This window comes from Heptranchias perlo, chromosome 5, assembly GCF_035084215.1.
Source record: "Heptranchias perlo isolate sHepPer1 chromosome 5, sHepPer1.hap1, whole genome shotgun sequence".
Classification (NCBI taxonomy): domain Eukaryota; kingdom Metazoa; phylum Chordata; class Chondrichthyes; order Hexanchiformes; family Hexanchidae; genus Heptranchias; species Heptranchias perlo.
The window spans coordinates 81,559,284-81,580,942 of record NC_090329.1 but is presented as its reverse complement, the minus strand read 5'-3'; the positions used below and the strand labels follow the sequence as shown (position 1 = coordinate 81,580,942).

The 21,659-nt window shown below is 41.7% G+C and overlaps 2 protein-coding genes across 2 annotated transcripts in view; one reads left to right on the top strand and one right to left on the bottom strand.

Annotated features, from left to right (window-relative positions):
* The window catches only part of LOC137321893 (protein FAM162B-like), a 73,712-nt gene extending 55,798 nt beyond the window's left edge, over nt 1–17,914 (top strand). The window contains exons 3-4 of the mRNA XM_067984727.1: nt 5,470–5,578; nt 14,724–17,914. Coding sequence (XP_067840828.1) covers nt 5,470–5,578; nt 14,724–14,843 — 229 coding nt within the window. The 3' untranslated portion in view covers nt 14,844–17,914. The remainder of the gene's footprint in view (nt 1–5,469; nt 5,579–14,723) is intronic.
* The window catches only part of kpna5 (karyopherin alpha 5 (importin alpha 6)), a 36,238-nt gene continuing 32,176 nt past the window's right edge, over nt 17,598–21,659 (bottom strand). The window contains exon 14 of the mRNA XM_067984726.1: nt 17,598–21,657. Within this exon, the coding sequence (XP_067840827.1) occupies nt 21,470–21,657 (188 nt within the window). The 3' untranslated portion in view covers nt 17,598–21,469. The remainder of the gene's footprint in view (nt 21,658–21,659) is intronic.

Below are 21,659 nucleotides of genomic sequence, written 5' to 3'. Positions count from 1 at the left end.
ATTCCTACTGTCTGTTAACCAATCCTCAATCCATGCTAATATATTATCCCCTTATCTACACTGTTAGTTACACCCTCAAAAAATTCCAATAGATTTGTCAAACACTATTTCCCTTTCATAAAACCTTGTTGACTCTATCTAATCATATTATGATTTTTTAAGTGCCCTGTAAATACGTCCTTAATAATAGACTCTAGCATTTTCCCGATGGCTGATGTCAGGCTAACTGGCCTATAGTTCCCTGTTTTCTCTCCCTCCTTTCTTGAATAGCAGTGTTACGATTGCTACCTTCCAATCCACAGGGACCATTCTAGAATCTAGGGAATTCTGGAAGATCAAAACTATGCATCCACTATCTCTGCCACCTCTTTTAAAACCCTAGGATGTAAGCCATCAGGTCCAGGGGATTTGTTGGCTTTCAGTCCCATTAATTTCTCCAGTACTTTTTCTTTACTTATCTTAATTACTTTACATTCCTCACGCTCATTAGACCCTTGGTTCTCCACTATTACCAGTATATTTGTTTAACATCTCTACCATTTCCTTATTCCCCATTATAATTTCTCCTGTCTCTGTCTCTAAGGGACCCACGTTTTCTTTTGCTGATCTCTTCCTTTTTACATACTTGTAGAAGCTCATACAATCTGTTTTTATATTTCTTGTTAGTTAGAACGTAAGAACATAAGATATAGGAGCAGGAGTTGGCCATCTGGCCCCTCGAGCCTGCTCTACCATTTAACAAGATCATGGCTGATCTTCTACCTCAACGCCATTTTCCTGCACTATCCACATTTCCCTTGATGCCTGTAATATCTAGAAATCTGTCGATCTCTGTTTTCAATGTACTCAACGACTGAACTTCCACAGCCTTCTGTGGTAGAGAATTCCAAAGATTCACCACTCTCTGAGTGAAGAAACTTCTCCTCATCTCAGTCCTAAATGGCCTACCCCTTATTCTGAGACTGTGACCCCTGGTCCTCGATTCCCCAGCCAGGAAAAATATCCTCCTTGCATCTACCCTGTTGAGCCCTGTAACAATTTTCTATATTTCAATGAGATCACCTCTCATTCTTCTAAACTCTGGAGAATACAGGCCTAGTCTACTCAATCTCTCCTCATACGACAATCCAGCCATCCCAGGAATCAGTCTGGCAAACCTTTGTTGCACTCCCTCTATGACAAGTATATCCTTTCTTAGGTAAGGAGACCAAAATTGTACATAATACTCCAGGTGCGGTCTCACCAAGGCCCTACATAATTGCAGTAAGACATCTTTACTCCTGTACTCAAATCATCTTGTAATAAAGGCCAGCATACCATTTGCCTTCCTAATTGCCTGCTGCACCTACATGTTAGCTTTCAGTGACTCATGTACAAGGACATCCAAGTCCCTTTGAACATCAACATTTCCCAATTTCTTACCATTTTAAAAATTACTCTGCATTTCTGTTTTTCCTACGAAGTGGATAACTTCACATTTTTCCACATTATATTCCATCTGCCATGTTCTTGCCCACTCACTTAGCCTGTCTATATCCCCTTGATATCCTCCTCCACAACTCACATTCCCACCTAGTTTTGTGTCATCAACAAACTTGGAAATATTACATTTGATCCCCTCATCCAAATTGATATAGATTGTGAATAGCTGGGGCCCAAGCACCGATCCCTGCGGTACCCCACTAGTCACAGTCTGCCAACCTGAAAAAGGCCCGTTTATTCCTACTCTCTGTTTCCTGTCTGTTAACCAATTCTCAATCTATGCCAGTATATTACCCCCAATTCCATGTGCTCTAACTTTGTTCACCAACCTCCTGTGTGGAACCTTATCGGAAGCCTTCTGAAAATCCAAATACACCACATCCACTGGTTCCCCCTTATCTATTCTACGAGTTACAACCTCAAAGAACTCCAATAGGTTTGTCAAACATGATTTTCCTTTCATAAATCCATGTTGACTCTGCCAAATCGTATTATTGTTTTCTAAGTGTCCTGTTATCACATCCTTTATAATAGATTCTAGCATTTTCCCTACTACTGATGTCAGGTTAACAGGTCTGTAGTTCCCTGTTTTCTCTCTCCCTCCTTTCTTAAATGGTGGGGTTACATTTGTTACCCTCCAATCTGCAGGAACCATTCCAGAATCTATAGAATTTTGGAAGATGACAACCAATGCATCCACTATCTCTATAGCCACCTCTCTGAAAACCCTAGAGTGTAGATCATCAGGTCCTTGGGATTTATCAACTTTCAGTCCCATTAATTTCTCTAGTACTATTTTTTTTACCAATACTAATTTCTTTCAGTTCCTCATTCTCGCCAGACCCTTGTTTCTTTCTCTAGTCTTTTTGGGAGGTTTTTTGTGTGTTCTTCCGTGAAGACAGACACAAAGTATTTGTTTAATTTTTCTGCCATTTCCTTATTCCCCATTATAAATTCTCCCGTCTGTCTGTAAGGGACCCCACATGTGTCTTCACCAGTCTTTTCCTTTTTTCATACCTAATAGAAGATTTTACAGTTTGTTTTCATGTTTCTCGCTAGTTTACTCTCATTCTATTTTCCTTTTCTTTATCAATTTCTTGGCCCTCCTTTGCTGAATTCTAAAATGCTCCCAATCCTCAGGCTTTCTGCTTTTTCTAGCAATACTATATGCCTCTTCCTTTGATTTAATACTATCTTTAATTTCTCTTGTTAGTCACGGTTGGATCACTTTTCCTGTTGGGTTTTTGTGCCTTAAAGGAATATATATTTGTTTCAAATTATGTATTAATTCTTTAAATGCTAGCCATTGCCTGTCTACCATCATACCTTTTTAATGTGGTTCCCCAATCAACCACAGTCAAGTTGCGCCTCAAAACTTCGTAGTTTCCTTTGTTTAGATCTTTCAAACTTAATGAAGAATTCTATCATATTATGGTCACTCTTTCCTAAGGATTCCTCTACAACAACATTATTAATTAACCCTTTCTCATTGCACAATAATAGACCTAAAATAGCCTGTTCCCTAGTTGGTTCCTCAATATACTGATCTCGAAAACCATCTCATATACATTCCAGGAATTCGTCCTCCACAGTTTTAGTGCTAATTTGGTTTGCCCAATCTATATGTAAATTAAAGTCCCCCATGATTATTGTATTACCCTTGTTACATGCACTTCTAATTTCCTGCTTTATACCATGCCCTATATTACCACTATGGTTGTTGACCTATAAACAACTCCCACCAATGTTTTCTGCCCCTTGCTGTTTCTTAGCTCCACCCAAACTGATTCTACATCTTGATCTTCTGAGCCAAGATCCTTGCTCACTATTGTACTGATCTTATCCTTTATTAACAGCACTAACCCAACTCCTTTTCCTTTTTGTCTGTCCTTCCTAAATGTCAAATATTCTTGAATATTCAGTTCCCAGCCTTGGTCACCCTGCAGCTACATCTCTGTAATGGCAATTAGATCATATCCATTTACTTCTATTTGTGCCGTCAATCCATCTACCTTGTTACGAATGCTGCGTGCATTCAGATAAAGTGCCTTTAATTTTACCTTTTTAACATTATTTCCTATTTTGACCTTATTTGCTGCTGGCCTTAGTTTCTGCTGCCTTCCAATTTCACTTACTACTTTTCTGCCTTCTACTCCCAGCTTTGTTACTCTCCCTTCTGAATCTCCTCTCATGTTGCCATCCCCTTGCCAAGTTAGTTTAAACTCTCCCCAACAGCACAAGCAAACCTCCCAGTAAGGATATTAGTCATGGCTCTGTTGAGGTGAAACCCATCCAGCTTGTACAGGTCCCACCTCCCCCAGAACCGGTCCCAATGCCCCAGGAATCTAAAGCCCTCCCTTCTGCACCATCTCTCCAGCCACATATTCATCTGCTCTTTCCTCCTGTTTCTATACTCACTAGCACCTGGCACTGGGTGTAACCCAGAGATTACTACTCTTGAGGTCCTGCTTGTTAATCTCTTTCCTAACTCCTCAAACTCTGCCTGCAGGACCTCATCCCATTTCTACCTATGTCATTGGTACCGATATGGGCCACAACCTCTGGCTGTTCATCCCCCTCCCCCACCCCACCCCCAGATGTCTGCAGTCCCTCAGTGACATCCATGACCCTGGCACCAGGGAGGCAACATACCATCCTGGAATCATGTCTGTGGCTGCAGAAACACCTGACTGCTCCCCGAACTATGGAAACCCCTATCACTTTTGCTCTCCTGACCTTTCTTCGCGTCCCCTGTACAGTTGGGCGACCCATAGTGCTATAGTCTTTGCTCTGGCTGCACTCCACAGAGGAACCCTCTCCCTCACCAGTATTCAGAACTGAATTCTGGTTGGAGAGTGAGATGCCCTCAGGGGACTCCTGCACTACCTGCCTGCTTCTCCTCGAGTGTCTGGCGGTCACCCAGTCCCTCTCTGCCTGCACTCTTTTAAGCTGCGGGGTGACTACCTCCTGAAATGTGCTATCCACGAAACCCTCAGCCTTGCAGATGCACTGTAGTGACGCCAGCTGCTGCTCAAGCTCTGAAATCAGGAGCTCGAGCTCCTCTAGCTGACGACACTTCCTGCACCTATGGTTGTCCAGGACACGGAAAGCATCCGTTATGAGTTACAAGTACACTTAGTTCCTAGAATGTGCAATCTTAATCTCACCTGTAGCAACCAAAAGAGCAACTCAAACTTGTCCTTACCAAACATGTATATTTTTGAGCAAGGCGTCACTGAATAACAATCAGGAATGGGAGCCCTGGCCGATTTTCCCCTTCCTAACCAGGTACATCAAGGTCATTTATAGTATCTCTACTGTCCTGGCTGAGATCAGCTAACCTATGATAGACCAGAGATTGAACCTAGGATCTACCTGGTCTGTATGGCTCAGTTACTTACTGCCTTAACCATCAGCCCTCAGGGGAGTCTACACTTACCATCCTTAAGTTGTAACTTTGACAGATCTATAATGTTATACAATTGCCAAGTATCCAAGGGAAAATAAAAATAAGTAAAACAGAAAGGAGGAGAAGTATGCTGTTGATAATTAGTTATTAGTTCTATGTTAGTATTGATGGCAATTGTTTTTTATTTGTTCTTGTGATGTGGGAAACTTGGGCAAGGTTGCATTTTATTGTCCATGCCTAGTTACCCTGAGAAGCTGGTCATGGGCCTTCTCCCTGAATTGCAGCAATTCTTGTCATGGTGACGTTCCCACACTGGTGTTGGTAGGGAATTCCAGGATTCTGACCCAGCGACAATGAGGGAATGGTAATGTATGTCCAGGTCAGGATGGTGCATGACTTGGAGGGGAACTTGGAAGTGATGCTGTTCCCTTTGTCCCCTTGTTCTCTTTGGTGGTAGAGGTCATGGGAGGGGAGGGCTGACAAAGTAACCTTGGTGAGTCGCTGCAGTGCATCGTGTAGAATCAAAATGTAAACTTAATATTGTCTATAATTTGAATTTTTTCTTTTGCTGCTATCAGGTTTGAAATGCTGAATGCAGCAAGAAACAGGGCTCGAGTCAAGACTTGCTACATCATGATTGGTTTGACCATTATGGCATGTTTTGCTATGATTGCATCTGGAAAACAGGTACAAAAAATAAGCAGCATTATTTCATGGTAAACTACTGAAGCAGTAATTTGTGCACAGGTATTTGTAAGCCTGCTAATGTACAGAATTCTGGTGGGATTTTTCTTCAGTCCTCCAACATGAGCATATTGTGGTGAGGCAGTTATGGTACTGGATTAGTAACTGAGGTCATGAGTTTAAATCTCACCCCACTGAAGTTGAAAGTTAGCCCATTATCTTTTTTTTTATAGCTTTATACTAAGTACTTGTACAAGAGTAGTTACTTTAGTAGGTAGAATAGCAGTCAAAATTGGGTCTTCATCAAATAATGGCCTTGAATTTCCTGGATCGCACTTAAGTAGAAATTACACTAATATTTAACATCAGTTTCTGCCCAATCTTGTTGACAGGAACCTACACCAAAATTTCCTGCCTAGAAGGCCTACATCCAAGCCCAAAGGTAGAGATGGTGTTCATACCCAAGGCTGTTTCGTCCTACCCTCATAAAATTTTGGAAATAACACAGCACAGTCTCCCCTCAAGACCAAGCACCTTACCTACTATCATCCTGTAGCTACTGCCACCATGGCCTTTTGCCTCCAGCCTTCACCCTCTCCATAGCCCGCTAAATTTGATCTGGCGGTCCTGGCTCCCTGGATTTGTGCATCACTCACCTCTTTAAAATGGCCTTCCATGGCATTCTGACACTTCCTCCAATGCATCTTCCTCCCCCGCTACAATTATACCTTGTAAACCCAGTGGACCTAAAAACTACACTTAGAATTGACGTCTCATGTGCAACACCACAAGAAATTATCAGTGTGACCTGTCACCAGTCAACAATTGTGTCCATAACCCTGTTGCATTTGTAATTGCCTGTGACACCTGTAGGTGGCACACACATTGGAGGTGGCACTCCAGTGGGTGTTCCGATTTAGAGCACTAACTTATTTGCCATATTTTTCAGTCACAAAGCTCTGTGACTGTGCAATTCCGTGATTGCCCTGCAGCCATTCAGCATTGTAAAAATATTCTCTTTGGCAGATATTCTGGAAAAGGTCAGTATTTGGTGAATTTCCAGCATCCGCAGTATTTTGCTTTTGATTTAATGTTTAATTCGTGGCCACTTCTCTTCCAGGAATACCCACCTTGAAGAAGTTCTGCTCTTCTCTCTAACAGGATTTCCATTTGTCTTTTACTTTGTTCACCTTTTTTGCTTTCTGTTTCCCTTCTCGTGATTGATCAGATTTCTTCTAAAACTCACTTTCACAGTCACATCTCTTTCCTCAGCAACTGTCTCCAGCTCCGACTTATTCCACGTGGATTTCAACTTAAATTCCACCCTTCATGTATCGAATCCACTCGTGATTACAGATATCTCCATGATATTCAGCGTTCCTCGAACCACTGCTCTCACCACTCCCTGAGATCCCCACTGAACACCATGTGCCGCCACATGCAGGCTCTCGACCTCTCTCCAGCAGCACCGACTCACTCTACTTCAGAGCTGTCCTGGCCCACAGTTCCATTTCATCCTTCGCCTCATCTGGCGCTTTAACAAAAAACTTATTTTTCCTTTTCAGGTGTCAAGGACCGCAAGCTTCAACAACTCTTTGATATCAATGCCCCTCCTGATCCTGCTTCCCCATCACTTTCCTCTGACTCCATCCCTCCCTCCAATCTCACCCTTTGTCGTGTTTTCATTATCCTCTCTGACCACGAATGATCAGTCCTCAGCTTCATCCCCTTACATTCCCACCTCAATGAATTTTGAGCTCGACACGATGCGGAGCTCTTCTTTCATCACCTTCGCCTCCGCACCCACTTCTTTGACCAGGAGTCTTCCCCCCGCACAGTGGACCCTTTCTCTCGTCTTCAGAATTTTCATTCCACCTGGACCCCTCCCTCTGGCCTCTAACCAGATCTTGATCTTTTCATTGGGAACTGACAGCGTGATATCAGCCGTCTCAATTTCTCTGCTCCCCTCACTCACTCAAACCTCCCTCTGAACTTGCAGCACTCTGTTCTCTCAGGTCCAACCTGGACATTGTCATTAAACCTGCTGATAAGGGCGGCACTGTTGTTGTGTGGTGAACAGACCTCTACCTTGCGGAGGCTGAACGCCAACTCTCCGATGTCTCCTCCTACCTCTCCTTGGACCATGACCACACTGCCGATCAAGCCATAGTTTCCCAGACCGTCACTGACCTCATCTCCTCCCTCCTCCCTCCCCCCCCCCCCCCACGGCCTCCAACCTCATAATACCCCAACCCTGCACAAACCACTTCTACCTCCTTCCCAAGATCCACAAAAAATAGGACTGCCCCGGGAGACCCATCGTTTCAGCCTGTTCTTGCCCCACGGAACTTACTTCCTCCTATCTAGACTTTTTTTTTCCTCCCGTTGCCCAGTCTCTTCCGACCTACATCTGCGACTCTTCTGATGTCGTCCGCCACTTGAACAGTTTCCAGTTCCCCAGCCCTAACAGTCTCCTTTTCACCATGGACGTCCAGTCCCTCTACAACTCCATCCCCCACCAGGACGGCCTGCGGGCCCTCTGCTTCTTCCTTGAACAGAGGCCCAACCAGTCCCCATCCACCACCACCCTCCTCCGCCTGGCTGAACTTGTTCTTACGTTGAACAACCTCTCCTTTGACTCCACTCTCATCCTCCAAATAAAAAGGTTCGCTAGGGGAACCGGTATAGGTCCCAGCTATGCCTGCCCTTTTGTGGGATACGTGAAACATTCCTTGTTCCAGTCCTACTCAGGTCCTCTCTCTCACCTCTTTTTTCAGTACATTAATGACTGTATCCATGCAGTTTCCTTCTCTTGCCCCAAATTGGAAAATGTCATCAACATTGCTTCCAATTTCCACCCTTCCCTCGCCTTCACATGGTCCATCTCTGACTATTCCCTTCCTCGACTTCTCCATCTCCAATTCTGGGGATAGGATGTCAACCAATATCTATTATAAGGCCACTGATTCCCACGGCTACCTTGATTATACTTCCTCCCACCCCGCTTTCTGGAAGGACTCTATTCCCTTCTCCCAGTTTCTCCATCTCTGTCGCATCTATTCTGACAATACCACCTTCCACACCAGTGCTTCTGATACGTCTTCCTTTTTCCTCAACTGCAGATTCACTATAGTTGACAGGGTCCTCGACCGTGTCCGTCCTATTTCCCGCACTTCTGCCCCAACCCCTTCCCTTCCCCCCAGAAACATGATAGGGTCCCCCTTGTCCTCATCTTCCACCTCAGCAGCCTCCACATTCAACGTATATCATCCTCTGCCATTTCCACCACCTCCAGCGCGATCCCACCACCAAACGCATCTTCCCCTCCCCTTTCGGCATTCCGAAGGGACCGCTCCCTCTGTGACAGCCTAGTCCACTCTTCCATCACCCAAAACATTCGCTGTCCTCCCCAAGGTACCTTCCCGGGCGAGCGCAGGAGATGCAACACCTGCCCCTTCGCCTCCTCCTTTTCCACCGTCCAGGGCCCCAAACACTCCTTCCAGATGAAACAGCAGTTTACTTATATTTATTTCTTTTAATTTAGTATACTGTATCCGCTGCACATAATGCAGTCTGCTCTACATTGGGGAAACTAAATGCAGACTGGATAATTGCTTTGCTGAACACCTCTGCTCTGTCTGCAAGCGTGACCCTGACCTGCCGGTCGTTTGACATTTTAATTCCCTGTTCCACTCCTACTCTGACCTCTCTGTCCTTGACCTCTTATACTGTTTCAGGTTACGGTAGTATAGTGGTTATGTTACTGGACTAGTAATCCAGAGGCCTGGACTAACAATCCAGAGTCTATAAGTTCAAATCTCCACCACAGCAGCTGAGGAATTTAAATTCAATTAATTAAATAAAATCTGAAATTTAAAAAAACTAGTATCAATAATGGTTGCCATGAAACCACCGGATTGTCGGAAAAGCCCATCTGGTTCATTAATGCCCCTTTAGGGAAGGAAACCTGCCGTCCTTACCCGGTCTGGTCGATATGTGGCTCCAGACCCACAGCAATGCGGTTAATTCTTAATCGCCCTCTGAAATGGCCAACTCAGTTGTACAATCTCGCTACAAAAAAACAGGACAGACCACTAGGCACTGAACATGACAAAGGCAAACCAAGCCCAGTCGACCCTGCAACGTCCTCCTCACTAACATTGGAAGAGCTGTCCCACAGACTAGTCAAGCAAAAGCCTGACATAGCCATACTCACAGAATCACACCTTTCAGCCGACATCTCAGACTCTTCCATAAATATCTTTGGGTATGTCCTGTCCCACTGGCAGGACAGACCCACCAGAGAACATAGGAACAGGAGTAGGCCATTCAGCCCCTTGTGCTTGCTCCGCCATTTGATAAGATCATGGCTGATATGTGATCGAGCTCCATATACTTGCCTTTGGCCCATATCCCTTAATACCTTTGGTTGAAAAAACCTATCTATCTCACATTTAAATTTAGCAATTGAGCTAGTATCAATTGCCATTTGCGGAATAGAGTTCCAAACTTCTACCACCCTTTGTGTGTAGAAATGTTTTCTAATCTCACTCCTGAAAGGTCTGGCTCTAATTTTTAGACTGTGCCCCCTACTCCTAGAATCCCCAACCAGCAGAAAGTTTCTCTCTATCCACCCTATCCGTTCCCCTTAATATCTTTTAAACTTCGATCAGATCACCCCTTAACCTTCGAAACTCTAGAGAATACAACCCCATTTGTGTAATCTCTCCTCGTAACTTAACCCTTGAAGTCCGGGTATCATTCTAGCAAACCTACGCTGCACTCCCTCCAAGGCCAATATGTCCTTCCGAAGGTGCAGTGCTCAGAACTGCTCACAGTACTCCAGGTGTGGTCCAACCAGTGTTTTGTATAGCTGCAGCATAACTTCTGCCCCCTTGTACTCCAGTCCTCTAGATATAAAGGCCAGCATTCCATTAGCCTTATTGATTATTTTCTGCACCTGTTCATGACACTTCAATGATCTATGTACCTGAACCCCGAAGTCCCTTTGGACATCCACTGTTTTTAACTTTTTACCATTTAGAAAGTACCCTGTTCTATCCTTTTTTGATCCAAAATGGATCATCTCACATTTGTCTACGTTGAATTCCATTTGCCACAGTTGTGCCCATTCACCTAATCTATCAATATCGCTTTGTAATTTTATGTTTTCATCTACACTGCTTACAATGCCAATCTTTGTGTCATCGGCACAGTGATATACAGTCAAGGAAACCTTCTGCTGATTACCACCTACCGTCCTCCCTCAGTTGATGAATCAGTCCTCCTTTATGTTGAGCACCACTTGGAGGGAGCACTGGGGGTAGCAAGGGCACATGAATATACTCTGGGTGGGGGACTTCAATGTCTATCACCAAGAGTGGCTCGGTAGCACCACTACTGGCTAAGTCCCGAAGAACATAGCTGCCAGACTGGGCTTGCGGCAAGTGGTGAGTGAACCAACACGAGGGACAAGCTACTTGAACTCGTCCTCACCAATCTACCTGTCGCAGATGCATCTGCCCATGACAGTATTGGAAGGAGTGACCACCACACAACCCTTGTGGAGACAAAATCCCACTGAGGACACCATCCAACGTGTTGTGTGGCACTATCACTGTGCTAAATGGGATAGATTCAGAACAGATATAGCTGCTCAAAACTGGGCATCCATGAGGCGCTGTGGGCCATCAGCAGCAGCAGATTTGTATTCCAGCACAATCTGTAACCTCATGGCCTGGCATATTCCTCACTCTACCATTACCAACAAGCCAGAGGATCAATCCTGGTTCATTGAGGAGTGTAGAAGAGCATGCCAGGAGCAGCACCAGGTGTACCTAAAAATGAGGTGCCAACCTGGTGAAGCGACAACTCAGGACTACATGCATGCTAAACAGCGGAAGCAACATGCCATAGACAGAGCTAAGCGATTCCACAACCAACGAATCAGATCAAAGCTCTGCAGTCCTGCCACATCCAGTCGTGAATGGTGGAGGACAATTAAACAACTAACGAGAGAAGGAGGCTCTGCAAACATCCCATTCCTCAATGATGGCAGAGTCCAGCACGTGAGTGCAAAAGACAAGGCTGAAGTGTTTGCAACCATCTTCAGCCAGAAGTGCCGAGTGGATGATCCATCTCGGCCTCCTCCCGCTATCCCCACCATCACAGAAGCCAGTCATCAGCCAATTCGATTCACTCCACGTGATATCAAGAAACGGCTGAGTGCACTGGATACAACAAAGGCTACGGGCCCTGACAACATCCCGGCTGTAGTGAAGATTTGTGCTCCAGAACTAGCCGCACCTCCAGCCAAACTGTTCCAGTACAGCTACAACGTTGGCTTCTACCCGACAATGTGGAAAATTGCCCAGGTATGTCCTGTCCACAAAAAGCAGGACGAATCCAATCTTGCCAATTACCGCCCCATCAGTCTACTCTCAATCATCAGCAAAGTGATGGAAGGTGCCGTCGACGGTGCTATCAAGTGGCACTTACTCACCAATAACCTGCTCACTGATGCTCAGTTTGGGTTCTGCCAGGACCACTCGGCTCCAGACCTCATTACAGCCTTGGTCCAAACATGGACAAAAGAGCTGAATTCCAGAGGTGAGGTGAGAGTGACTGCCCTTGACATCAAGGCAGCATTTGACTGAGTGTGGCACCAAGGAGCCCTAGTAAAATTGAAGTCAATGTGAATCAGGGGGAAAACTCTCCAGTGGCTGGAGTGATATCTAGCACAAAGGAAGATGGTAGTGCTTGTTGGAAGCCAATCATCTCAGTCGTGGGATATTGCTGCTGGAGTTCCTCAGGGCAGTGTCCTAGGCCCAACCATCTTCAGCTGCTTCATCAATGACCTTCCCTCCATCATAAGGTCAGAAATGGGGATGTTCGCTGATGATTGCACAGTGTTCAATTTCATTCGCAACCTCTCAAATAATGAAGCAGTCCATGCCCGCATGCAGCAAGACCTGGACAACATCCAGGCTTGGGCTGATAAGTGGCAAGTAACATTCACATCAGACAAGTACCAAGCAATGACCATCTACAAGAGAGAGTCTAACCACCTCCCCATGACATTCAATAGCATTACCATCATCAAATCTCCCACCATCAACATCCTGGAGGGGTCACCATTGACCAGGAACTTAACTGGACCAACCACATAAATACTGCGGCTACAAAAGCAGGTCAGAGGCTGGGTATTCTGCGGTGAGTGACTCACCTTCTGACTCCCCAAAGCCTTTCCACCATCTACAAGGCACAAGTCAGGAGTGAGATGGAATACTCTCCACTTGCCTGGATGAGTGCAGCTCCAACACTCAAGAAGCTCGACACCATCCAGGACAAAGCAGCCCGCTTGATTGGCACCCCATCCACCACCCTAAACATTCACTCCCTTCACCACCGGCACATCATGGCTGCAGTGTGTACCATCCACAGGATGCACTGCAGTAACTCGCCAAGGCTTCTTCGACAGCACCTCCCAAACCCGCGACCTCTACCACCTAGAAGGACAAGGGCAGCAGGCACATGGGAACAACACCACCTGCACGTTCCCCTCCAAGTCACACGCCATCCCGACTTGGAAATATATCGCCGTTCCTTCATCATCACTGGGTCAAAATCCTGGAACTCCCTTCCTAACAACACTGTGGGAGAACCTTCACCACACAGACTGCAGCGGTTCAAGAAGGCGGCTCACCACCACCTTCTCGAGGGCAATTAGGGATGGACAATAAATGCTGGCCTTGCCGGCGACGCCCACATCCCATGAACAAATTTTTAAAAAGCTCAACGGAAGCTCGAGGAACAGCACTTCATCTTTCGTTTAGGCACTTTACAACCTTCCGGACTCAACATTGATTTCAGTAATTTCAGATCATAACCACTGCTCCACTTTTAGACAGCAAGTGCTGGTAATAGTTCTGCTGCTGCCATTTACAGTTACTCCTGACAATCTTTTGTTTCTTTACTTGTCCCAATACCACCTTCCTTGCCTCGCACCATCATCCCTTTTTTCATTTAATCACTCCTGCCCTCTACCCTATCACAGTCCTTCCCTTTTGTTCTTTCCTCCCCTCTCCCATTCTCTGGCTCTGTACTTGCTTAAAAACTTTAACTCTCTTAACATCTTCCAGTTCTGACAAAAGGTCTTTGACCTGAAACATCAACTCTTTCTTTCTGCACAGATGCTGCCCGTCTTGCTGAGCTTCTCCAGCATTTTCTGGTTTTATTTCATTCTTCCTAGGATGGATTGAGTCTTGGCAATGTCAAGTTGGAAAAGTTGTTGCTTATTGACAACTTCATGTGGGGAGGAAAGATACATTAAAGGATGGTAGTTGGAGAGCAAAGAGAGGTGAGGGATATGCTTTTTGAGGAAGGATAGAGACAATGACCTTGAGTGTTGAAGGGACAGAGCCTGAGGTAAGAGTGTGATTGGTGATGTCAGGGAATATTGGGGCAAGAAAAGGCAGTTGTGCGACATGGAGTTGAGTCAGCAGGGGATCAAGGGCACACCAAATGGAGATGAACTTGGTGAGGTGGGGGGGGGGGGGGGGGGGGAAGAAATCAAGGAAGAGAGGGAAGATGGAGAAGCTATACAGCGATGAACGGTTGGGGCAGTGGCAGGTGCATAACAGGGCTGCAGGGGTCAGGAGTGGAGAAGAAGGTGGTTGAGGCTGCTGAATAGATGAGTTTGGATTTTGGACAAATAAATGCTCGAGCTTCTCCTGTTTGATGTTGGAAATGAGAATGAGACAACTTCCTGGAATAGGAGAAAAATTAGACTTTGAAATTATATTTTGAAAAGACTAGCATACAAGTTTTTATACCTTCATAAAAAAATTACTTTATATCTATTTTAACAGAGGCGTTAATTCATTTAAAATAGCAGACCAAGAAATTTAAAAAGCATTAAGCATTCATACCTTAAAATGACATCAGAAAGATTGGTGTAACATGGACTGACAAATAGCATCTTCAAGCAATGTACAAAATCAAACTTATTTTTGTCTACTAAACAGCTACAATTAAACTTTGAATTTAAAGGTTCCCACATTGACAATCCTCAAAAATAAATAAGTAAAATACTTACGCAGCATTATTGGCTGTTTTCGCTTCACCCTGTATTCTTTGTACTCCCCAGGCTGCTGAACGGCATGAATCCCTTGCCAGTTGGAATCGAGCAAAAAAGGCAAGATGGAAAGAAGAAGTCCTGCGTGAGCAGGCGGCTGCAATGGCTATTTCTGCTGCTAAATCCCGATAATCTCATTAAAGGAAACCAGACAACTAATCTGTACAACTCTCTAAGTTTCCTCTTCTCATGGACATCGTAATTCTAATGAAGACTCAGCCTGATAAGACCAAGTTCGCCATCTCAATGAAAGAGATCACAGTTTTAGGTGGTATAAAAAGTGTACACAGAAAGAAGCGAAGCAAATGAATGCAGCAATATAGTGATTTTTGCATCAAGATTGTTTTACAATAGTACTTCTCAAAGTTTATAGTGGAAAAAAGACTAAAAGGCAAGCCAGCATGTTTCAATTTTTAAGCAACAAAATGTAAGGTTAAAATCTTACACCAGTGATGTGTACTTCTGGCATTAAAACATCAGTTCTAATGAAGGGTATGCACCCAAAACTTGTCTTTTCTCTTTACGATATTGACTGACCTGTTGTGTTTCCTGCATTATATTTTTGTTTTAGTATCAACTCTGATTTATAGTAACATCTAATAGTATTTCCAAATAATACAAACTGCTTAATTACAATAAGCAGATTAACAGACTTTTAGAAAATAGAGCACAAGAGCATGAGGCAGCTTGTAGATAAGGCTTACCCTACACTGACTTTTGTTTAAAAACTGTCATGCAGCTCCCTCTCAAGGTCAGGCTTAGCAACTTTCAAGAAATCTGATTTCATTAATACCCAATTTAAAACAGCATTCTGAAGGCGGGGGGGAAGAGAGAGAAAGAGAAATACCAACTAGTCAGATCATGAACAATTTTTTTAAAAAGTGGTACTTGATAAGGAGAGTCTCTCAAAGTTACATATAAAAGATTATTGCTCAGTATAGCAGCACATATTCCACATGTTTTCTCAGACATCTGGCATAAAAATGCACATTGAGGGAAAAAAACTGTTCAATTCCTGTAATGGGCTAGTGGAATACCCAAATCATGTGTGCTGTTGCCATATCAGACAAATTCAAGACATGCAAATTACCTTATTTAACAATTTAATATTTTATATATCTTGAGATCCTTAAACCTCTCTAGATTGTAGATTTTCTAATCTTTACTCATGCTTCATCCCTTACACACTTGGGACAGTTCTTATTCTTCTCTACACCTTCCCCAATGTATCAAACCCTTTATAAAGCATGGCAATCAGAATTCAACAGTACCCCAAGTGTGACCTGATCAAAACATTGTAAAAGTGATTTTTTGTAGGTTTATAAACCATATTTTTACATATTCCAGCAGTCAGTTATTTAATAGCTTTGTTGCATTATCTAATCATTGAAAGCAATTGGTCTCATGGACATTTCCAATTCTCCTGGTGCTAATTCTATTCAATTAATCTTATACTTGTCAAATTTTCACCCAATGAGTAATACTTGAAGTATCAGCATTAAATTTCATATTCCATTATCTGCTTAATTGCATGACCACCTCAACTGTTTTGCAAATCTTTAAATAAATCTTAACACTCTACCGTTCTCACTATTTGAATGTCTGCAAATTTGACCAGTTTAAAAGATGTTGGAAATTGAGTGAAAATAGAACAGTAGTTTCTTCCAGCAAAAGAAAAATATGCTAGTCATTTTTCTTTTATGTCTAAACTTATTTTTTTTAAAAGTGTAGTGAAAAAATTAATGGGGAACTGGATGATATATTCTATCAATACATTCTTATTTCACCTCAGCAAGCTGGGTTTGAATGTATCCAGACTGTCAGGGTGCATGTGGCAGTCGTTTTAGCTTAAACAGTCAACAAACCCACCCACAATTCAGCAAGGACCAAAGAAGCCACGATACTAGAGGTTGAAAATGAAAATAAAACACTGGTGGCATCAGTAAGAATTACTTCTGAGGTTGATATACTGCCTCAGTGATGTGCTGTAATAAGAAATGTAACCCATTGTATATGTATCAATGCTGAATGCAAAAACTGTATAAAGGAAAAACAAGTGTCCCATTGCCTAGAAATCATTACCTTAGAGTTGGCAGCACTCGCACCAGATTGCGGGTTCAAACCCGACTCCAGGACTTGAGCACGTAATCCAGGCTGATATGTCAGTGCAATATTGTTGGAGTTGGATTTTTCAGATGAGACATTGAACTGAATGTAAAAGATCCCATGGCACTATTTAAAGAGCAAGGATTTCTCCCAGTGTCCTGGTCAATATAGCTCTCTGAACCAATATCAAAAATAGATTAACTGGTTGCTATTTCATTTGCTGTACATGGGACCTCGCTGTGTCCAAATCGGCTGCTGCATTTGCATAGAAAACAAGTGTGACTGCATTTCAAAAGAAATTAACTAACTACAATATGCTTGATGGCCTGAGAACGTGATATGGTGCTATATAAATAAATGCAATAAATGCTTTTTTCATAGACTTCAAAGTTAACAGTTTAGAAGAGGGAGAAAGGTTTGATGAAAGTAGGCAGCATGTGACAGAACAAAGACCTCCTTGTTCTTTGATATAAAGATTTTTTGCCACAGATGTAAATTCAGAAGAGGATCAGAATCCAATCTACTTTTGATTATTTAAAAAAGTGTTTTCATCACAAGCCAGAACACAAACAGCTTTTCTATCAGGATAAAGCTTTTGGCTTTTCCATGTAAATTATTAATTAAAATCATTTGGTCTTTAGTGTTTCAGCCCATGCTTCAGCCATAAAGGAACTAAATGTTTAAAAGATTAAACATATTTAGTGAGACATAACACATAAAAGCAAGCACATCAAACAATTAAAACCCAAAACATGGAGTTAAACAAACAGCAAATCAAAATTATGTGAATGGATTTTATTTTCTTCACTTTCCAGACATTTCCAATACATTCCAACGCAATTCAATAATCCATTAGCTTGTGTATGCTTGCAAGATATTCACTAGAAAACTATTCCCCCAGCCCAAAAATGGAAGAAAAAAAGTAATATCCGTTGCACATGTACAATAATGCACAAAACAGATTTGAGATTTTTTCATGATATTTACCCTTTCCCATCTTGGCTTGGTGTATTATCTATTTAATTTTGTTCCAACACAATATTTCATTGATTCAAATTAAAGGGGAATGGGGGAGGAAGGGAAAGGAAAGGTGAAAGGGAAAGCGTTCTACTTCATTCCAGGGCTGTTGCCAGCAACAGTAGAAAAAAAGTAATCCCAAATGAAAGAAAATAGATCCAAAAGCATGAATATGCATGTCAAAATGTACAGCTCTGGTCATCGTAAAAAAATATACACACAAACATTAGCTTTAATGATGTAGATGTTAATTTAGAGCACTGATTTTTCAAATCTTTAGAAACTTTTCACCATGATTTACATAACTATTGCTGGTATAGATGTACTGTAATTATAGTTTAATAAATGAAGCTGTATTAAACACTTCTGTCTTCAGATACATCTGGTACAGTAATTAGTTTTCAGGCTTAAATTGTTTTGTAGGATACAACATACATACTGCAAGATACAGCTAGGTAGCCATTATTAAACTGCACTCTGCAAATGAGGCAGAGTTTATGACATATAGCTAATGTAGCAGACAACTACAACACAAAATGCTCCAACACTCATCTTTTTCTGGTCATTGCCATGTCAGCACTTGTATTGTGATTTCTCAATTCTACAGCAGGGATACAACTGGGCAGCTGAGCAAAACAGCTGTATAAATATGCCACGGCAAGATTGGGGCAAGGGGACGGAACGTTTCAGTTAAGATACGAAAATGGAAAATAGGTATCTCTTTATAGAATTTTTATAAACATAAAAGTTTTATCCCAGTCAGATTAAAGTTTTTCATGAAATTGAAGCAGTTTCATGTTAAATATCAACACCTCTTTTGATGGACAAAAATACTTCTCAGCATTTAATTTTAAAGTAATACCTTTAGAGATTTTAAACTAACAGTCGGTCATGTACGCAAAAATACTGTGCAAATGAAATATTTTTAAGTGAGTGATCTTTTAAAAGTAGTGACATGGCAGTAATCAAGTAATATACTTATGTATGTAGCCTTGGTGATCTGGAACTGTATATCAAAACAGCCATGCATAAACAATACTTGCAAACATTACATACATTGCAGCTTTGTATTACTGTTCTATAAATTTCTAGAGTTTAGCTGTATCCAAGACTCAAACAGCTACAACTGCAATTTCAAAAAAAAATCCCTCTAACCTATGAATGGTATACAGCACAGAAGACGCTTTTCATTGAAAGGCATCAGCTGCATTGAAAAACAACTTAAGTAATGCAAAGAAACGAAGACCTTCACAGGAAGAGATTTCTCCTTTGCTGTTATGGACATATTGCTAATTACAACTGTATGCATTCTACCAATGTAGCAAGAAGTTTTAAAAGGTGTTTTTCCAAATATTGATTTTTTTTTTTATACAAGTATACACATTTGCCAGCATACATCAGTTACATTTCATCTTAATGCAACAAATTTGGCATTTTTTCTACTCTGACCATACAGGTTAACAATCTGTTCCCCATATCAAGTTGAGATACTGTAGGCAATATTTGTGGATGATCATAACACCTTCATGTCACATGCCTCCCTTCAAATAGAGAAAGAGGAATGCCCCACAAACATGTTAAGCACTCATCTGCTATTACCAGCAGTCATTAAGCTTTTTTCTTCCTTTTTTTTTTTAAGTCTAACATGGTACAACAGTAAAATTAACTTTAAATTCTGACAAGCAGTAAAATTTAGCATGCATGTCAATGGTAAGAATTTCAAAATCTATACATTGACTACAGGATAGAATTAACCTAAACTTAAAAAAAAAAGCAATGAGTTTCTAGATTTAACTAAATTTATTTTCTTTTGAATGATTTCATTCAACAGTAGTCCCCCTCCGTTAACTGGACAGAACTTAAAAAAAGACTCTTGTTGGCATAGGGGACAAAAACATTGGATTTTAACAGGGAAGAAACATGAAACTAGTAACATGTTTTGTATATTTACACTTAAGCACATAATTTTCTTTTTACAAAAATCAAAATCACAGTACATCATTCTTCACACTAAAGTTTTTCCATTGCGGGTCTTCCTTATTGACAGAAAAAATGGAATCTTGGGATATTGCGACACAGATGAGAAATGACATCTGAAACGGTGGCTGTGATTTTAAACTGCAGATTATAAATTAGAGTTTCAAGAGAATCACTTTTGCCACCATTGTTATCAGTCTTCAAGGTTAGTGTAGCGACAAGAACCTAGATTTTCTAATTGGCATTATTTTAACACTGGCCAGAAACTCTAGGTGTAGGTATCTACCAACCAGTTTAGTGATGAAGCAAACATAAGGAAAGGGTTATTCTGCAGTAGTTTATACAAATATCTAGTACATAAAGTGAGCTTTAAGGGGTACACAGAAATACATCAAGTGAATAAGACGAAGGGAATTTCAGTGGCAGTGCTCATTGAGAAAAATGGTGAATGCAGAAACTAAACAGCATTTTTGTGAAATCCCACTTTAGCCATTATTAACCTGTACCCATTTGGCTATTCAAAATTCTTAAAATAACTGCTAAATTTACTTCAGCTGATTTCACAAATTGAAGAATCATTATTTTTCCACTTATGTTAATGCAACTTTTTCGTGGTGGTGGTGGGGGGGGGGAGGGGGGGGGGAAGAAAGGGAGTAAAACAAGTTCACATATTGCTTCTGATCATGTATCTCTAATTAGGTGACCCTACTAGGGTTTCAGTGATTGCCAATTATTTCACTCTCCACAAACATTTGTGCGTGCATTCTACACACGCCTAATGCAATAATCCACATGATGTGTAGTGGGCAATGTTACAATTTCAAGTCTCCTGTTCAGAGTGCACTTATGAAATTATCTTCCAGTAAGTTATAAATAAAATGTAAATTTACAGGTTTCCATATTGAAATATAGCCTAGTAAATGCTGATAATCATTGTTTTCTTTCAAATATAACTGACTTGTACTGTAACAAATATTTCAACAAGTCAGTAACTTTTAAACAACTGTGTCCTAATTTAAAGAGAGGTAGATCTATCAGTGGGGCACCTGTAAACTATTTACAGACACTAGTGTTGAAAGCTGCAGTGCTAAGTAAATTTGCTCAAACCATGTATTTTACAAATTTGAAAATGTAAATGAGAGCAATACAACTTTAGGACCTTTAGAAAGGAATTTGGTCAAATAGTTTTAGACTTCAATTCCATTATTCAACACAAAGAGGGAACCACACCCTGCAACAGTATTTTCAGGCTCTAGAAACAAAGAATAAATAAGTATTCTGTTTAAATTAGGGCTGTAAACAGTTACATGAAACAGTACTATTTGGATGGCTGCAATTTCAGTTTAAATATAGGTGTGTCTGCTACTCCAACACCTTTTTCTTTGGAGCGATTCAGATACAACACAGATCAGATCTCTGACTCCAGATACTTAAATGAATATTAAATATGCAATATGAAAATCAACAGCCCCAGTTTAAATTTCATCTTAAACTGCAAATAGGAAAGTGCATAAGCTGCCTCACATTTTTGCCCTTTCAAAAATGTTCCTTATTTTAAACTCGACTACAGCAGCAGCTTCATAATTTTGGCTGAGGATTTATGAAGTTCTGAATGTGGTGCAATGGCGGTTTTATAGACAATTTCACCAATCATGCATTTACAGCTGGAAACCTTCCATTGGGGCCTCCTGCTGCTGGAAGATGAACTGTTGCTGATTTTCATCCACCTGTGGTGCAATGGTCGAGTCCTCCTCCTCTATACCAAAATAATGCTCAATCAGATCGAAGGCCTTCTGATAAATCTCCTGGTTTTCATGACTTTGGAGAAATTCAATTTTGTCCAGACCT